This window comes from Erinaceus europaeus, chromosome 11 (assembly GCF_950295315.1).
Source record: "Erinaceus europaeus chromosome 11, mEriEur2.1, whole genome shotgun sequence".
NCBI classification, from domain to species: Eukaryota; Metazoa; Chordata; class Mammalia; order Eulipotyphla; family Erinaceidae; genus Erinaceus; species Erinaceus europaeus.
In genome coordinates, this window is record NC_080172.1 from 67,944,777 (window position 1) to 67,962,063 (window position 17,287).

The 17,287-nt window shown below is 55.0% G+C and overlaps 2 protein-coding genes across 7 annotated transcripts; both read right to left on the bottom strand.

Moving 5' to 3' along the window:
• Positions 1-599: 599 nt before the first annotated feature.
• Positions 600-6,590, bottom strand: LOC103119091 (probable transmembrane reductase CYB561D1). Its single transcript, XM_007529334.3, has 3 exons — positions 5,961-6,590; positions 5,519-5,556; positions 600-5,022 (listed from the first exon to the last, which is right to left on the bottom strand). Exons 1-3 carry the CDS (start codon positions 6,106-6,108, stop codon positions 4,519-4,521), a joined length of 690 nt encoding a protein of 229 aa, XP_007529396.1. The 5' UTR covers positions 6,109-6,590; the 3' UTR covers positions 600-4,518.
• A 1,116-nt stretch (positions 6,591-7,706) lies between these two features.
• ATXN7L2 (ataxin 7 like 2) lies at positions 7,707-17,120 on the bottom strand. Of its 6 annotated transcripts, XM_060201947.1 has the most exons (13): positions 16,492-16,630; positions 14,804-14,936; positions 14,550-14,615; positions 14,054-14,158; positions 13,496-13,706; positions 12,922-13,208; positions 12,052-12,134; positions 11,458-11,711; positions 10,424-10,622; positions 10,157-10,278; positions 8,854-9,646; positions 8,466-8,567; positions 7,733-7,861 (listed from the first exon to the last, which is right to left on the bottom strand). In XM_060201947.1, the coding sequence occupies exons 2-12, from the start codon at positions 14,841-14,843 to the stop codon at positions 8,475-8,477; spliced, it is 2,253 nt and encodes a 750-aa protein (XP_060057930.1). In that variant the 5' UTR covers positions 14,844-14,936; positions 16,492-16,630; the 3' UTR covers positions 7,733-7,861; positions 8,466-8,474. The 6 variants fall into 6 exon arrangements, with proteins under 6 accessions (XP_016046430.2, XP_060057930.1, XP_016046429.2 ...); XM_016190943.2 differs by lacking the exon at positions 14,804-14,936 and having other exon boundaries at positions 16,492-17,120; XM_060201945.1 differs by lacking the exon at positions 14,804-14,936 and having other exon boundaries at positions 8,466-8,531; positions 16,492-17,119.
• Between the last annotated feature and the right edge of the window lie 167 nt (positions 17,121-17,287).

Here is a 17,287-nt window from a genome sequence, read left to right on the forward strand (position 1 = left end):
AGGAACCTCTCATAGCTTTGCTCTGCAGTGCTTGGCCTGGGGGGGGGGGGGGGGGGTCTGTGCTAGCCAATGCTCAGCTTGTGGGCAGGGGAACCTGGGGGGCCCAGGGAGAGAACATTATGGCCACTACTGTTGGCCCTCCTATCCTGGCTGTCAGCTCCATTTTGCCCTCAAAAGAGCAGAAGTAAGCAGGTGAGATTTAATTAAGATTGTGACCAGCAGCTCCAGACTAAGATGCATTCCAGAAACAGCAGGCTGGGTCCAGGGGATAATTACCCTCACTCTCAGGGTTGCAGTGAACTCTGTGACTTGAAAACACCAACTGGGTAGGCTCAGGACAGACTTCACCAGAGTGCCAGTCTTGGTGCCATTCCCTGGTGGAAGGCCTACTCATCCAGCATTCCTGGGCTGACAGCTGACCTTGCATCTAGGAGAACATGTGTGTGTGTGCATGATGGCCAGCAACCCTGCCTCTCTGTGACTTGGGCCCCCAAAGCATTATAACCCATAACTCTGAGTACAATGTCTGTCTCCCAAGAAGAAGCAAAAAACCCAGAACCAGGCCAAGTGAAAGAAACATAAGGACAAAACACATGCCACCCATTTACATGTATTTAATGCTTTGAACTTCCCAGTGCTGTACACATGCATTTGGTCATCTAATCCTCAGAACAGCCCTGTGAGGTAGGTCAAGCAGCCTATAGTCATCAGTGTCAAGGGCTTAGGGAACCTAGACTTCACATTTCCTAGCTTCTAGGTCAAAACAGTTTTCACCTCACCCAACGTACTGCTTTTTGCCAACCAGACACAGAGGCAGCTAGAGCAATAAACCAGAACCTGCCCTGTTCCCTAAGCCTGCAGAGGTCAGAGCATCAGGACCTGGGGTGTCCTCTGCAGACCAAGTATTAGAAAAGGAAGAGCAGGGGAGGGGAGTTTCACAGGAAACAGCTCCCATCTGTCTCAGAAGAACACACACTGTTCCCTCTATCCTGACCCTTGTCTGGTACAATACCCATGTCTGTATATTCAGAGGACTCTCTGTGCCTATTTCCAAGGAGAGGTGCCCCCCCCCCCAAGGCAGGCAGGGCTGGGAGACTGCTGACTATCTCCCCTCCCACAGTGCCTCTCCATTCTCTTACACTGCTGCCCAGGAAGAGGTGGGGAAGGTGAAGGCTGGCTGACTCAGCCTGCAAGTGCTTAGAGATCTGCAGCTGAAAGGCCCCAGTACTGTTCAGCTAATGATTATTATTAACTCTGAACAGGCCTTAGCACAGCAGCCAGCTGGCTCAGAGAGGATGCCTGGATCTCCCACAGTGAGGTTTGAAAAACAAGACCCATAGCAGCCATGCCCAGGGGAAGGAGGGTGGGGACACTGAGAAGGGACAGGCCAGTGTTGGAGTGGGGAGGAGTAGTCTGCTTTGTGGGGGGGGGGGGGAAAGGAGACACAGGCTGACAAGAGATGGCAGCCTACCTTCCATGCAGCTGAAAAGCCCAGAAGGTGTGGCTGGAAGACTTCCCCAGACACAGAGCTCCTGCCACTCAACTCTACCCCCAGCCACAGTGGGGGGCCTATGGATGGGTGGCTTAGGAGGAGGGAATCTGAACCCAGAATGGTAACCCTATTACCACTGGAGTTTAGATATAAAAATGTCTCTATTTCTAATATCCTCAAGGTTGAGTTTGCATAGAGTCATATTTGGAATCCGGACTTTAGTGAGCCTGATATGCAAATATGTGCAAATGACATACTTCTTTTTTTTTTAAAAAAAATTGAACACCCTGGCATTTTTCTTTTTTCTTTTCTTTCTTTTTTAAGGCAAAAGAGACTCTTAGCAGCTTTCCTTAGCAAGGGTGCAAGAGCAAAAGGGCAACCATTTGTTTCTGCTCCAAAACCTCTGCCTTATTGCTCAGAAGCCTAGCTAATGTCCCAGATGGGGAGATACAGGGAGCTTGGGGGACAGAGGGTGTGGGGGGAAGCAAATATTAATAGGAGGCATATGTGGCCTGCAGTCCCCCAATCCCAGCTGCAGGAAGCGTGTCCTGGTACTGTGGTCTGATGGTTGCCCAACTGCTGCTCCAAGATATGAGGGTATGTGGTGATGGAGAAAGATGCAAAGAGGAGAGGAAAGCCCTCTTCCTGCCCTTCAGATCTGGCCAGGCTCACAGAAGGGCTCTCCGGGTGACCTCTCCATACTGTAATTAAGACGAAAGCAGAACCCCAGCGCCCTGCTCTCAGGCCTCTGCCCCTGCTCCCAGGTCTGCTGGTCAGAGGTGACAGCTGGAGTGCCTTCCTCCTGCAGCATATAAATGACTTCCCCCTTCCTCCCAGGGCTGGGAATAGACATCAGCTGGCACAGCCTACGCAAACTGCCGGCTGTCAGCCTGCCTGCCTGTCCACCCACCGGCCCCCGCACCACCTGGGAGGAGGCAACACCTCAGGCAGGCTCAGGCTTTCTGGTGCTGCCTGCTTGGCTCTCAGAGCAGGCTGGTGAACCCTACCTGACCCCCTTACCCTGCTATAGACAGAGTGAGGAGACTCCCAGCTCTGGCTGTGGTAGAGGAAGAAGAAATGGGCTCCTCTCCCCCACCAACACGACCCTGCATGAGAACCTTGTTCATGCAGCCCCAGTCATCACCGCTCCTGAGTTCAAACCACCCTGGGCACCTTGAGAAGGGGGAAAGAGGGTGATGAAGGAGATAGGAATAACTATCCTGTGGTCCTTTTAAAAACTCAGGGTCTGTCTACAGCACTCCTGGGAAATACCTTCTGATCCAAGGGGAGCCTAGTGAGGTCCACCCAGAGGACAATGCCTTTGCTGAAGTAATCCCCATTCCTGAACTGTTATGTCATTGCTTCTGAGCCACCCAAAGGACATCTTGGAACTTAAGGAAGCCTGGGACATCTAAAATACTGTCATCTGGAAAGGTTCTCCCCTATTCCTGGGACCTAGTGCTCAAGCCCCTACACCCCAGGCCTCCTCCTACTGAGCTGCCTTTGCTTCTACCTGCTCCTCACCAGCTTTCCTGGCACAGCTGCATCCGTTTCTTCGTTGTTGTTTTTTACCAGAGCACTGCTCAGCTCTGGCTTATGGTGGTGTGGGAGATTGAACCTGGGACTTTGGAGCCTCAGGCATGAGAGTCTGTTTGCATAACCATTATGCTATCTACCCTCTGCCCTACATCCACTTCTTGTCAGGATCTGTGGAGGTCCCCTTGCCTCAGTTGAGCCAGACTACAGTTAGCAGCCTGGCATCTAGCCTTCACTGCTGAGGGTAGCCTAGGAACTACTTCCAGTTTGAACAAGGAAAGGTCTCTGCAGGGAAGAGGGCCCAGACTTCCATTGCCAGCTGGCACCAAACTTGGCCCCCTTCTGGGCCAAAGAGCTGACAAGGGATGACAACAGAGGGAAGCTTAGCTAACAAGGTATGTGTGTGTGGGGGAGGGAATCAAGGGAGACTCGGCTTTCCCTTCACTTCCCTGCCATTTCTTAGTTCTTATTTTGTTCTTAAGGTTTTATAATGGCTCCATGAAACTAAGTGCTAAGGCAAGAAACTGAGTCCTAAGAAAAATGCAAAATCACAAGCCACTCAGAACTACCTTGCTACTGGGAATGGGTGTCCAGGAGGAGTACTCTCGTGCACTGGAGTATAGCCCTCATGCCCAGACCCCCAGGTAGCCTGAAGGGAGTCCTTTGTCAGGCACTGAGCTCAGACAGGAGTCATAAGCTTGGTTAAGATGATGCCCTTCTGCTGCTCCAAAAGCCTTAAAGTGATTCTAGTGCAACCTTTACTGTCTAGGAGTTTGTCCCTTCACCCTTTTTTCCCCCACTGTGCCTGACCCTGTGTGTCCAGATTGAGGTTTGAGTTGGTTCTGGGGCCAAATCAGCAGAGTCCTGAAAGAGATCAGACCTGCCCCGCCAGATGGGGGGGGGGGGGGGGGATGGGCATTAGAATAACGTCCTGAGCTTGCTGAATGGACTCACATGGTCCAGAGCCAGGAGGATGTTCTGTGACATTGACCTGACAGTCACTGAATGTCAGAGGCTGTTTAGAAACATTCATCACACAAAAGAGGAAGCTGCAGTCCTCAGACACATGACTTACCCAGGGTCAAGCAAAAGAGCCTATGAGGGCTAGGATCCTAGACAAGTCCCAGGGGCTCTATCATGTCACACTCCTTCCTTGAAGGTGACTCAGACAGCCAGAGCTGCCATTCATGTCACAGGAACCACACTTTCCATTAGGCATGTAAGCATAAAGTGTCTGACAACCCCATCGTTTCAAGAGTAGGGGTTACAGGACCAAGCTCCCCATCACCTTCCACTTCTACCCAGCACAATTCCCTGTTTCACCATCCAAGTCACCCCTCTGCAAGAGCAGTGGGAGGTTTCTGCAGCCCCCAGCTCAGCTGAAAAGCACATGAAACCCTACCACTCCTGCAGTGGAGTCCTGGAAGGTCACCAGTGGGACCACAGAAGTCCAGTGCCATGTCCCAGATAGGTTCGGAGTCCTGAGAAAGTCACATTTCCATCTTCTTCCTTGGCAAGTAGGAGCTGGAAATCTGGTGCATGATCACCAGTGCTGGATAGAGGGGCAGTGCCAGGCACAGGTACCAGGCTACACCTTTGATCTGGGCTTGAAACCACACGGAGTACATGCCCAGTAGCACTGTTACTGTAGCCATCAGGTAGACCACCAGTCCACACGTCAGATGGTAGAGTTTGAGACGAGCCACCCTTGAGACCCTGGCTGCCCGAGGGCAGAGGAGGCAGAGCCCACACAGTGCCTGGCCTCCGGTAGCCAGTAATGTCAGAGTCCCTACCCAGCTATGCCAGGACACCAGGTGAGGCAACTCACTTCGAGTCCTGCTGGAGATGATGAAGCCCAGGCCTAGGGATGCACAGAGGATAGCTAGGGTCTGGCCTGCCCAGTGAAGCCGGATCCGGGACTTTCGGGAGCAGAAGAAGAATGGGGAGTGGTCCGGTGAGAAGAGAAGAATGGCCTCCGTCACGCAGAGGCAGAACTGTGAACACAGGAGAGGACCAGTGAGCCTCAGGTCCAGCCTGAAGGCCTGAGAAAAGGGGTGCTCTCATACATCCTAGTACGGGGAACAGTGGGTGTGGACTACAGAACTCCCTCCAGCCCCTGCAATTGAGTGGACACCTCACTGTTCAAGTTGGTATCCATGCCTCCCCACCCAGACAATGGCTCCTGTTTCTTACCCAGTGAAAACAACAAATGTTGAAATTGGCATCAGGGAGGTAATTGGGGCAGGAGAGGGCAACTGAATAACAACAGTCCTCCCACTTCCTACATTCTGGCTCTGAAATACCTTCCATGTGCTCACACTCACCTTCAACTGACTATAGTCCAGCCCTCCATGTTTCCCAGTCTCACAGGTCACAGGGAAGATTGGGATCCCTTGCTGTTCCCCGCACCTTTCTGAGCCTTCACAAGGCAAGATGCTCCCCTAGTAGCACATCCCAACAAATCTGCTGCTGAACGAAGCCCAAACTCACCGCCAAGGCCATGAATACTGGGTGCCAGGAGAAAAGACCTAAGAATCAAAGAGAACAGACTGACGTCTAGGAGCTATTGTTTCTGCCCCAACTGTTGGAACCCAGAGAATCCGGCTCCAGAGTGCAGGACTGAGTACTACCCTCAACCCCAACCAGGAATTCAGGGCCAACCTGAGCAGCGCATTAAAGGTGAGCAACCAAGAAGGCAAACATTGCACTACTTCCCCCCCCCCCCCCAAGAACACTTGGCACCTCGCAGCTGTCAGCCCAGTCCTACAATGAACCTAGCCTGCTCTCCTAGGTCCCCCAAGTGGCGCTCTGCCTTGCCTCCCAAGGCCCCGCCCCTACTCCCCCGCACCCCTCCACAGCCCGCCAGCCTCCGCCGCTGGGGTCCCAGCCAGGCTCCCGGCCCCGCCCCCTTCCGCCCGGCCCGCACACTCACTGGTTCCCGGCCGGGACAGCAGAGTCAGAAAGATGGTGAAGCCCAAAGCCACCAGGTGCGCCAGGATGCCGCTGCCTCTCCGCAGCCAGCGGGTCAATCTCGCCTCCCTCGCTGGAGCGGGAACCAGACCTACCTCCAGGGACTGCATGGCCGAGCCGGGCCGGGGCCCGCTCCCAGCAGCCAGGGCGCGTCTTCCGGGTTAGCGATCGGGAGGTGGCCGCGACTGAAAGGCTCCTCCCCGGGGACGGGACTGGGTCGCCGCCGGCATTGCGGCGGGCTTGGCCACAGCGCCCCCTAGGGGCCGGGGAGAGCGGACTTGCCCTCCAGAGCATCAGGGAACCAGCTGGGCATCCCTGGACACCTGTGTCTATGACGGCTTCCCTCTGGGTAGTCTGTGCAAATTGCACTTGTAGCAACTTATTTCACCCAAGCCCCAAATCACATACTTGGTACATTGCACCAAGTGTATAAAAAACCACCACCCAGGCGGTGGCACAGTGGTTAGAGCAATGCACTTAAGCATGAGATGCTTAGTCTGATCCCTGGCACATGTGCCTTAGTGATGCGCTGGTTCTCTGAATAATAAATTAATAAATAATAATAATAAGGGGGGAAGAATACAGGTCCAAAAAGTATGACAGAGGACCTGGGGGGGTGTATTGTTATATGGAAAACTGGGAAATGTTATGCATGTACAAACTATTGTATTTACTGTCGAATGTAAAGCATTAATTCCCCAATAAAGAAAAGAATACTAAGTGAAATATTTTGAGTATTTTGAGTGGTTTTCTCAAGTAGGGGTTTCCCTGCCTGCACACTCTCTTCTGTCTTCCTTTCTTCTGATGCATTAAGGGGATGGAGGAGCAAGGCTACGACGACGCAAGGAAAGCACAATACCTGGCAAATTCAGGTCTGGAGGACAAAAGGAGCAAGAGACACCCCTTATCTGCACAGCAGTCATCACCAGTGAGATAAATGGAAGAACTAGGGCACTCCCCACCCTTGCTGCCTCCACACCATCTGTTCAGCCCTGGAGAGTCAGGTGATCCTGAAGGACCAGGTCCTCCCACACTCCTTTACATGCCAGGGGAAGTTCTTTAAATGATCACACCTTTTCCTGTTCTACCTCCCCCCTCCCACCCCCACAAAGTGTAGCTCAGCTGGAGGAGGCCATCCCAAGGGAGACTCGACCTTTTCCTTACAAGCAAACCCACAAGCCAAAGCAAGAGACCCAAGTAGGTGGTACCCACACAAAATCAGGGACAAAAGCAGTTACTAACTGAGTACAAACTCACTCTGTGATTGGGGAAATAAGGCAAGAGGCAGGCTGGGCTGGAACAGCAGTAAGCTCACTCCCACAGACTCTCAGGGCAAAGATCTAAGATCAGAGCCAGAGGACTGGCTCCTTCGCCATGGACTCAGGTCTGGGTAGCCATGCTCACTCAGAGCCACATGCCTCTTCATAGTTTCCAGAGAGATTCCTCCAGTGATGTAAAACCCAGGCATTTGCATCTTGTTTAAAAGGACAGAACATACCAGCATAAGAAAGTATGACAGGCAAGCCCTGGGAGGTAGCATGTGGCTGTTTCTCATCTCTGCATGAGGGTAGGCAGGGGACAGTAAGGACATTCATTTTGTAACATTCTTTCCTTCCTTTTCTTTGTGTCAGTTATATATGTGTGTGTGTGTGTGTGTGTGTGTGTGTATTTTTTTTTTTTCCTAGCAGCAACAGAACAGGGAGACAGTCTTGAGGTATTTTAAAGAGTTTTTTTTTTTTTCTTAAAAAAAAATAATATAAAGTTATAAAAAGCGGCGGCAGCCTGGGGCCCGGATCTGGAAAGGAGGAGGTGCTGGCGGCTCCATTGCAGTGGGCAGGCACTTTCTCGTTAATGGGCTTTTGACTGCAAGAAGACAAGAAGCGAGAGACAGAATCAGCTGGGAGCCCACTAGTTCTTCTACCTAGTGAACTACAGGGAGAGGTTAAGGGCCAAAGCTTGATCCCCTCCTGTGGTCCTGGAGAGGACTACTGGGCAAGAGTCAACTGAATGCCAACCCACAGGGGCAGCCTAGAGAACACTCCCCACACACACTTGGGCCCAGGGCATCTGTCAGACCCATTACTTTCATATGGGTACCAGATCTGTTGCTGTGCATCTGGCCAGTGCCTAAGCCAGGAGGACACCCCCTCTTCCCACCTCCAATCAGTCCCTCCTGGCTGCGACTACATGGACATCCCAGAGCACATTCCTTCAGGGCTCCCACCAGAACAGGCTCGTGAACCTGCCAGCTGGCTTTACCGGAAACCCTGGAGACCTGCCTGGCACCTGAAATGTGGAAGGAAGCACGTGCAAGGAGGGCAGGCACATGTACATATGTGGATCCTGAGTTTTGTCCCTGCCCTAATGTCCAGAGGGCACGCAAATGACTGAAACCTGCCCACCCACCCTGCAGTCCAACACATTAAGCCATAGCTCAGGGTCCCAAGCTCGATGCCACTGCCCAAACCTTTGTTTATCAGAGCTCATGGAGTCCCACTTCCATTCCTTCAGGGGACAGAGGTAGCTCCAGTTCCTGGAGGGAGGGCCATAGCCAACTCAGAAAGTGGCCCTTTAATTAAAGCAAAAGCAGGGGTGGGGGTGGGGAGGGAGAGGCAGCATCTCAGTCCAAAGAGAGGGCTGGGAATAAGAAAAGGGTCATCAAGCAAATGTTGGGGTCCCTTTGCTAAAAGTTAACTTATCTCTCCCTAAACAGATGTTCCAACAACACTCAATGTCCCCTTCTTCCCTTCCTGCTCAATTACTTAGTACTTTCTCCGTATAGAGCTCCCCCTGAGCACTCCTCCCTCACCGTCCTTCCCCTTCCCTGCCCAAGATCCAGAGAGCTGGGGTGGTACCTTCAGTGTGGAACACTTCTCTTCAAAGGCGAGGGCTGGGCCTGGCTTCTTGCGGCGCACAGGACAGGCCACATCGGCAGGGGCACCCGCCTGGCAGTGCTTGGTCTTCACTGGCCGGCAGTAAGTGGCCAAGTTTTTCCGCTTCTTTGCTACCTCCTCCTCAGAGAGACAGTTGGTGGGCAGGGCCTTGGTTGGGTGTCCAGATACTCCCCGGCCATCCAGCTGAGAAGCCTTAATGGGTGTGGGGGGATGAGGGGAGGCCCGACAGTCCAAGGGTCCTGCCCGCTTCACGCGGGGCCCCACCGTCCCATTCAGCCCCACACTCAGAGCTGTTTTAGTCTTGGCTGAGAGGCCCCGGCAGCCAGAAGGTTTGCCTTTTCCAGTGGGCTCCAGGATGCAGGTCCGTTTGAAAGTGGTGGGGCCAGGGGACAGCTTTCGTTTTCGAGAAGGGGCCTCCGAGTCAGCCCCGTCCTTGCCTTTGGATGACTTGCTGGCCTTAGAAGGTGGGAGCTTGCTGAAGGATGGGGATGGCGTGTTGGCAGGCAGTGGTGAGGTGATCGCCTGGCTCCCGCCCATGCACTCTGCCTGACTGCAGGCAGCCGCCACACTGGGGGAGCCTGCAGGGTAGTTGGGGACAAGACTGTCCTTGGTGGGGGGTGTGGAGGCTGGGCAGGCAGGTCTGGGGGGAGGGCCTGGAAGGCGAGGGCAGCTGCCAGCAGAGGATGGGCTCAGGGGAGCAGACAGGGGGGAGCTAACAAGGTGGGATGGAGGCTCAGCCGCTGGCGGTATTTTCCTGCAGCAAAGAAAAAAGAAGATTTCCTCACTCTAAATGTCAAGCTTTAAGCCAGCCTCCCCATCAGCATACTCTAGTCTCAGGGCCCCACCTAGAAATGGCAGACAGAGCCTGGAGTTGCTGCCATCTGCTGGCAGACACTGGGACTGAGGACAAGGAGGTGGCATAGGGAAAGGCAGGAATGAACTAAATCTCAGTTTGGACTTTCCCCATCCCCAGTTACTTCCAAGATACTGGAAGTAGTGACTGAGAGTTAAGGTTCACTCCTGAACCACCCCTTTCCTTTATGTCCTGCCTCAGACCAGCTCCAGGCCACCTGGTTTCCCCACCCCTTCTGGCTCCATTAGGGTCTTCCTGGCAGACAGCCAACCCATACCTATGGGCACATGTTCAAAATCAGGGTGTCTGAAGCCCATGCATGTCTGGAGTCAGGGGGTTGAGGAAGGCAGTATACTGGTTCTGCAAAAGACTGGGGCCAGGGGAGAGGTGCTCTGGGATCACTGCACTCACTTCCACATGTGTGAGTTGAGGTGCCGCTCCAGCATGGAGCTCAGTGCTGAGCAGAACCGGTCCAGCCGGCGGCTAAACACATAGCATCCTGGACTCACCAGCCGGCTCCCAAAAGTGCAGAACTAGAAGCAGAAGATAAGTGTGTAGTTAGGAGACTGCAGGATGCAGAGCAGGCATCTGCACACAGGATCAATCAGACCTTCTCACCAAACGGTGGGCCAGGAGGTCCAGTCCACCCCTGCCCCAGGTCTCTGCCCCCATCCTTACCGCCTGTGGTCTCGGGGGCCGGGTTGCATAGTGGCAGTCAGGGTAGAGGTGGAGGTCATCAGATGTCCCCTCCTCCTCACTCTCCTCACTGGAGGCCTGGGCCCCACCCCGGGGCAGAGGGAAGGGGAACAGGCCTGGGTCCACATCACCACCACAAGGTCCTTCATCATCCAACTCACTCTCAGAGGAGGCCCGAGACCTGGAATGGTCAAAGGAGATCTAAGGGCATTGTGACAGGTATGAGATCAGAGCAGGGGTATCTCTGACCCCACTGAGCTTAAGAAGCCAGGGCAGACATCCTGATGGGTCATCAGACCAAGAAAAAGGAGGACAGGAAGGGAGGTAATGATAGCTCACAGAGGAGGAATCAGAATGATTAGGGGTCACAGCTCACAAGGAATTCTCTCCCCAGTCCTTTCACTTCCCAGGTCCTGCCCCTTCAGGGGGAAACTCTACTTCAGATTCACCTTCTCCAGAAAACCTGAGCTCTAACTGCACCCAGGTCAGTCTAGTCAGTTCTCTCAACCCCCTCCTCACATCAGATTCCTGTGAGCCTGTCTGGGAGCTGAGCCTGCATTTCATGTCTGTCTCTCATGCTATGGGCAAAAAGAGATACATGTGTGTTTCTTGTAGCAAGGCAGGCTCTCCCCAGGGTCCAAAGAAGCCTCTACACAGGCAGGGCCCAGTGAATGAACACACTATGGGGCTGTCTCACCAAGGACCTGAGTCTTAGGCTCCCCAGTTAAAAGTTTTGGCATGGGGCAGCAGTTGAGAAAATATTTTTACCCTGGATGTTGGATCTGGCACCCTGTAGAGAGGGTGAGATACTAGGATTTGCTTGGTCAGGAATGGGGAGTCATCTCTGCTGGTACCACTGCCTGGAGTGATGGTGTGTGTGTAGGGGTGGGGCACACTCCAAACTCAGGGCTGGCAAGGCAGCATCTTCCAGTTCATTCCCTGGGACTGTTTCCTGGGGTCTCTAGGGCTTAGGGCCATGAGTCTCCAGGGGAGATAGGGGCCAGTCCTGAACATACCTGGGCAGTGCACAGAAGGGGTAGGCCTGCTTCGTGCGCGAGGAGAAGGTGTTGCTGGGAGTAGCTGCTGCTGCCACAACCTGGACTGAGGAGGGAGGCTCTTGGGAAGGGCGCTTGAGAGCTGGCTCCTTGCGCCCTGGGCTCTTTTCCTTGGGGGACTCCCCTTTGCGGGAGCTGGCCTTCAGCTCTGCCACCAACACATCAAAGTCCTTGGCACGGCCCTGGACCTCCCGGCGCTGGTGCACCGAGTGGATCTAGAATACAGCAAGGTGGAGGAGTAGGGGAGGGTGGTGTGAGCTGAGCTAGAGTGAGAGGCAGCAGTGAGCTCCAGCCTGGGCAAGTGGAGAGAGAGGGGGTATGAGTGTGTTTGGGGGCAGGAATCTTCTCCACAGGGATGAACACTCCCTTGGGGGAGGGGGAGGGTCTGGCAATCACCCCCTGCCTAGTGTCCCCACCTTGGGTCCAGTGGGGTCAGTCTCCTCTCTCCTGCTTGGTCAGGGTTAGACTCTCACCCAGAGCCAGATTTGGAACAGCACAGTCCCTTCCCATGCCCAGGGCCCCAGTCCCTCACCCTGCAGTGGGAGTGGGGGTTACCTTGCAGGTCAGCAGGCGGGTACAGATCTTTTTGGTCTCAGGATTTATGACCCCACACTGCCTGTTGAGATCACACTCCTTCCCTGTGGAGGAAGTGGTTCCCATGAGCCCCAAGGCTATTCCAGAAGACTCTGCCTCTTCCTGCTAAAGGCCTGGGAAGCACCAGGTTCAAGACACAAGAGCTTCTGGCCCTCAATCTGGGACCACACAGCCTTCCGGAGAAACTCCCCTGAACCCCCAGCTGCTCTCTGCTGGGCACAAAAACTAGTCTCAATTCCAGCCCAAGACAAGGTATTCTTTTTGGAGGCTCCAAGCTCAGAACAGTGCAACACACATCAAGGAAACAAAAACAGGTGGCCCAGGAGGTGGAGCAATGGACAGAGAATTGGACTCAAAGCTCAATCCCAGACAGCTCATATGCCACAGTGATGCCCTGGTTCTTTCTCTTATCTCTTGTGCTGATAAATATTATGAAGTGAAAGGAAAAAGAAATAAAGAGAATGATGACAAAAGTGGGGGTGGGGGGGGAGACAATCACAGGTATCATGGATGTAGGGAAACCAGCTGAGGGAGGTATCAGGTGCCTGGGATCTAAGTGAGAAAGGAAATGAAGGTCAGGCCCAAGGTGAGGAAGTTTAACTTCATCTGCTCAGAAAGAGTCCCTTAGCCTGGAGCAAGAGGGCTAGGCTGTGAGAAGCTCCTTAAAAGCATGTATGTCAATGAAAAGCCATGTCAGGGGGTGACTATTAGCTCTTATACCCCGGCAACCTGTGATGGCTAGGGCCCCCTTTCCGAGCTCCTCCCCACCAGGTGCAAGAACAAAGGAGTCTTCTCTCAATCTTCCTGGCCCCCAAGACCAAGACTACTCACGTGCCATCTTTCGGTGGCTTTTGGGAGTCAGCCTGGCCCCACTAGGCTCCTTTTCAGGGGGGCTGCCTTCAACCCGGTGACTTGGGCCCTCGCTGGGGGTTATCTCAATGTTCTCTCTGCCAGGAGGTTCTTTAGAAGGGGGAGCCATGGGGGCTTTTCCAGGAGAGTCCTTAGTGAGGCTGCCTGGCTGGCTGAGGAAAGCAGAGGGTGGGGCCACCCTGATTCCAGGACCATCAGGCTTCGGGAGGCTGGACATCTTTTCCAGGTTCACCACAGGCACAAAAAGGCTACATATGGAGAGAGTGTGGGCTGATAAGTAAGGAGGCTGGTGTCCTGGACTCCAGCCCAGAGCCATCTCCCCCACAGCCTTAGACCTTGGTTGAGCTCCAACAGGGGTGCAGAAGATGGGAAAGGGGGCCCTCTGTTCCCTGGAGCACAGGGAAGGGAGCCTTCTTTGTGGTAACTGTCCCTTGTTGTGGGCACTGCCCACAGCCTTAAAGCTACCTCCATTTATATCCACCCCTCCCTGGGCTAATGTCAGGGCTGGTCTAAGGGAGCCTCAGTCTTTGCTTACCAGAGGTTGTCTTTCTGGGTCTTCTCTGGAGGCTGGTGGCCACGACTCCTGGACCCCTGCCCTTTCTCCCTGGAGGTGGTTTTGGTAGAACCTGGGGCTCTACAAGCTGGTCCCTGCCCATTCACTACATGGCATTTCTGAGAGCTGGCGGGGGCTGGAGGTGGGGGCGGGGCCCGTGTGTAAAGCTTGCTGAGGGGCCCATGTCTTCTTTCTGTCACCAGGATATAGAGAAAAATAAAGTGAGAGGTATCCACTGCCTGCTTCCTCAGCCTTGCCCTGTTCACATACCCCCACCCCCAGTTAGAGAGTCCAGTGTTTCCAGGGCCTTGATTTTAAACCTGTCCCATTCCTATTTAAATCTGATCCTTTTAGACACAGCTGCATTCCACAGCTCTTCCTGTTCACTCCACCAGGTGCTAGAAGTTTACTCAACAACCCAGACCCACCACAATCCTGACACCTCCCTCTACTACCCACAGGACTCCCAATTGCCCCTGTCCTCAGAGTTCCATGTTCCACACTCCCCCCTGTCCCCTCCATCCCCTCCCCTGGCCTCACCGCAGTGCTTCTGGAAAGCTTGAGGCTTCACCACCTGGCTGCAGTGGTTACACACAACCAAATAGAAGTCATCATGGGCAGGGCAGTGCCCAAAGATGGACATGTCTGCAATGACACAAATCCTTTTTACTGGGGCTGGGGACCCCAGGGTTTTCCTGTGAGATGGGAGAGAGTTCCCAACCATCCCTTGGAGGACAGTTTTTCTCCCAGCCAACGTGACAGGTTTTAGGCTGGAATGCACCATATCCAGCTCAGTCAAAGCGGTCCCTGAGAATATGGGTTTTGGGATGAGGGAGTACCAATCACCTGTGACAGGAATCCCCCACAAGAGGTCAGAACCCAGGGGGATGGGCTGAGTCAGAGAAAGGAATGGACCCTATCACATGAGGATCCTCTGGTCTGCTGCTTCAGGCAGCTCGCTCCTTCTGAGGTGTGCAGACAGGAAAGGTGCTCTTATGTGCCCTGGACCCCAGCCATAGGGGGTGCTGACTCCCACCTTCTTTAATGAGGGTCATGGCATCCAGCTTCTTGGTGTTTTTGTTACTCTCCTCCAATTCAGCCCCTGGAGGAGAAACACAGTTCAGAACCACCACCCCCCAGACCCAGAAGCCCCAGCTCCTCCTACCCACCCAGGGCCTATAGCTGGGCAGAAGGAAGCCCACATCCCCTGACCAGCTCCTAGTGCTCAGGACCCTGGGAGACCCTTTCTGTGGGTCGTTCCCAAGTGCCCATCCTTCCTTCCCCTGATACCTCTGGAATGAGCTGTCCCCATTAGGCGGGATCCAGTCATCTTTCACATGGAGCCTTCTCTCCAAGGTGCAGTTCAAGGTTCCACTACTGATTAGTTGGGTGACCGTGGGTGAACACCATCTGTTTTCTGGGCCTGCTTCCCCCACGTAAATGGGAAATAGTCCTCAACATATTTTACTGCAGATCCCCCAATCCCTTCTTGAGGTTTCTCAGATAGTTTCATTCTGCTACACTGTGGCATTGCAAACGGTTACACTCCAGGTCTCCAAGCCCTGGAGCTGGGTAACCATGGCACTGTCAAAGTTACACCCAGCTTCTGTCCTGCCTTGATATGATGGCTAGAGAGCAGAGAAACTGATATGAAATCTTCAAAGTCTCCTTGGCCAGCTAGGAAAGCCCCTCCCCTGCTCAGGAGGGCTTCGGGCAAGGGTTGCCCTTGTACCTCAGTTTCTGGGTTGCTGACAAAAACATCTTAGCTGTGCAAAGCAGCTTTAGCCCCATCCCCCTATCTAACTCCCCTCCTTCCCTCCTCTACGCCCCCTCCCTGTCCCTTGGAAAAAAATCAATTCTGAGTCACCAAACCTGACTGATTCCATTTCCGGTTCTCAAAGCACCCAGACCCTGACAATGGCCCCATCCCAGCCCACCCAGCATGGGGCAGTCCCAGGCTGATCTGGCTCCCACTCAGGTCAGCTTCTGATGCCCACTAAGAGATCTGCCCCTTTCTAGGAAGAGGAGATAGCTACCAGTCTTATGTAATCTGTAGCTACGAGGGGTGGTGGGTTAGACATGCCAAAGACAAGGGGCAGCCCCCACTCTTTAAGTCCGTTCAAATGTAGTGATGGACGGACGGAGCTGGGAGTCAGACGTCTCAGAGGAGAACAAGTGTCATCAGAGACTGCTCCATGCGGTCTCCTCCTTCACCTCTTCACACTTGCAAACTTCTTCAGGGGCGTGATGCCTGCTGTCACCTCAAAGGCCACGAGGCCAGGTGCCCCCTGGGGCCCAGAAGACAAAGATCAGGAAAAGGGGCAGTCAGTTTGCTCACCAAAGGCACTCGGGGGCCTAGAGAAGATGGGGGGCTGGAGGAAAGAGCCAAGAGGCAAGGAGAGAGGCCCGGCAAAGGGCAGGGGGCTAGAGGCATGGATGGATAAATGTAAGGAGGGAGGCAGAGAGGATGGGTGGATGGACCGAAGACCTACAGCGGAGGGGGCGGGGGTCCCGTGGAACTGCAACCGGCTGGCAGATGCAGAGAAAGGGCAGGAGGTGTGGGAAGAAGGTACAGGAACAAGGGGGGCTAGGAGAGGGGCACAGAAGTGGGGTGCGTGGGAAACACGTGGAGAGGGCTGCCGAGGATGGGGGAAACCCAAGGCAGGTGCAGGAGGGACGGGAGCTAAAGGCCAGCAGGCAAGGAGGAAGAGAACGGCATGCAGAAGTGGGGGGAGGCATCGGGAATCGGCTGGAGCAGAGGTGGGCAGGGTGGGCTGCGAGCGCTCAGCCGGCGTTAGGACCCGGAGGCGCCAAGGTGGCGGAGCGGGAGGGCACTAGGACCCGGCGGGTCCTTTGTTTGGGGGGCCGGGGACCCGTACGGCGGCTCCCGTCGGCGGCTCCCCTCTGCTGGCGGGGGCCCGCAGGGGGGGAGGGGAGACAGTGATGGGATCCCCGGACTCTAGAGGGGCTTCACTCACCGTCGGCCGCGGGCAAGTCGGCCCGTTCCACCCACGAGCTCCAGCTCTGTCCCGCGAAGTCATCGAGACTCGGCACTCGCCGCTCCAGAGCGGCCATTGCTGCCGCCGCGCGTTCACGCACCGCCATCACCGCCGCGGACGCGCGCCCGCCCCGGCGCCGCCGCCGCGCGGCCCCCTCCCCGCCGCGCGGCCCCCTCCCCGCCGCCCCACCGCGGGCACGCCTCCCCCTCCCTCCCCCAGCTCCAGCTCTCGCTCTGCGCAAGCGCAGCGCTGGCCGCCCAGCCAGCACCCTCCCTTGCGCATAGCCTTCTGGGAAACAGAGTCTAGGCGGGGATGCTGTCGCCTACTAGGCTAGCAGCGCGAGTCCCTCTGAAATGCACACTTGCGGCGGGGAAAAGACCCTAAAGCCAGGAACCTCCTCTGCTGCCCCTTGTCCACGCATTCTTTGTGCTCCAGCCCACTCTCCCAAACCGACTGCAGACACACCCCAGCCCCAAGCCTCTCCCTAGACAAGACACCCCTCTAGAAGCCTTGCCTCCGCCGCCAACTGGCTGGCGCCCCTTCCCGGGCTGGCGGCCACCAAGCGACTTCGCTCCCCGGTAGATGGAAGAGGGTAGGTGCAGGGAGGTGGGCGCTGTGAATCAGAAGGGCAAGGGGAGGGAGTGTGTAGGGTGTGCTGAAGGACACAGGGGTTGGAGTGGGGGAGGGCGCCCAGCTCCAGCGTGTGCTTCCTCTTTGGGAAACCCACGTTGCCCTGATGCAGAGCAGAGGGTTAGAGTGACGACGTCTGGGTTAG

Coding starts and splice junctions, on each gene's coding strand:
- LOC103119091 (XM_007529334.3), bottom strand. CDS start 6,108: ATGCAGTCCCTGGAGGTAGGTCTGGTTCCCGCTCCAGCGAGGGAGGCG. Junction 5,557..5,960: donor GCTGTCCCGGCCGGGAACCA/GTGAGTGTGCGG, acceptor TTTGATTCTTAG/GTCTTTTCTCCTGGCACCCA. Junction 5,023..5,518: donor CAGTATTCATGGCCTTGGCG/GTGAGTTTGGGC, acceptor CTGTGTTCACAG/TTCTGCCTCTGCGTGACGGA.
- ATXN7L2 (XM_016190943.2), bottom strand. CDS start 16,618: ATGGCGGTGCGTGAACGCGCGGCGGCAGCAATGGCCGCTCTGGAGCGG. Junction 11,712..12,051: donor CCCGCCTGCTGACCTGCAAG/GTAACCCCCACT, acceptor GCTGTATTCTAG/ATCCACTCGGTGCACCAGCG. Junction 10,279..10,423: donor GGCCCCCGAGACCACAGGCG/GTAAGGATGGGG, acceptor TTCTGCTTCTAG/TTCTGCACTTTTGGGAGCCG.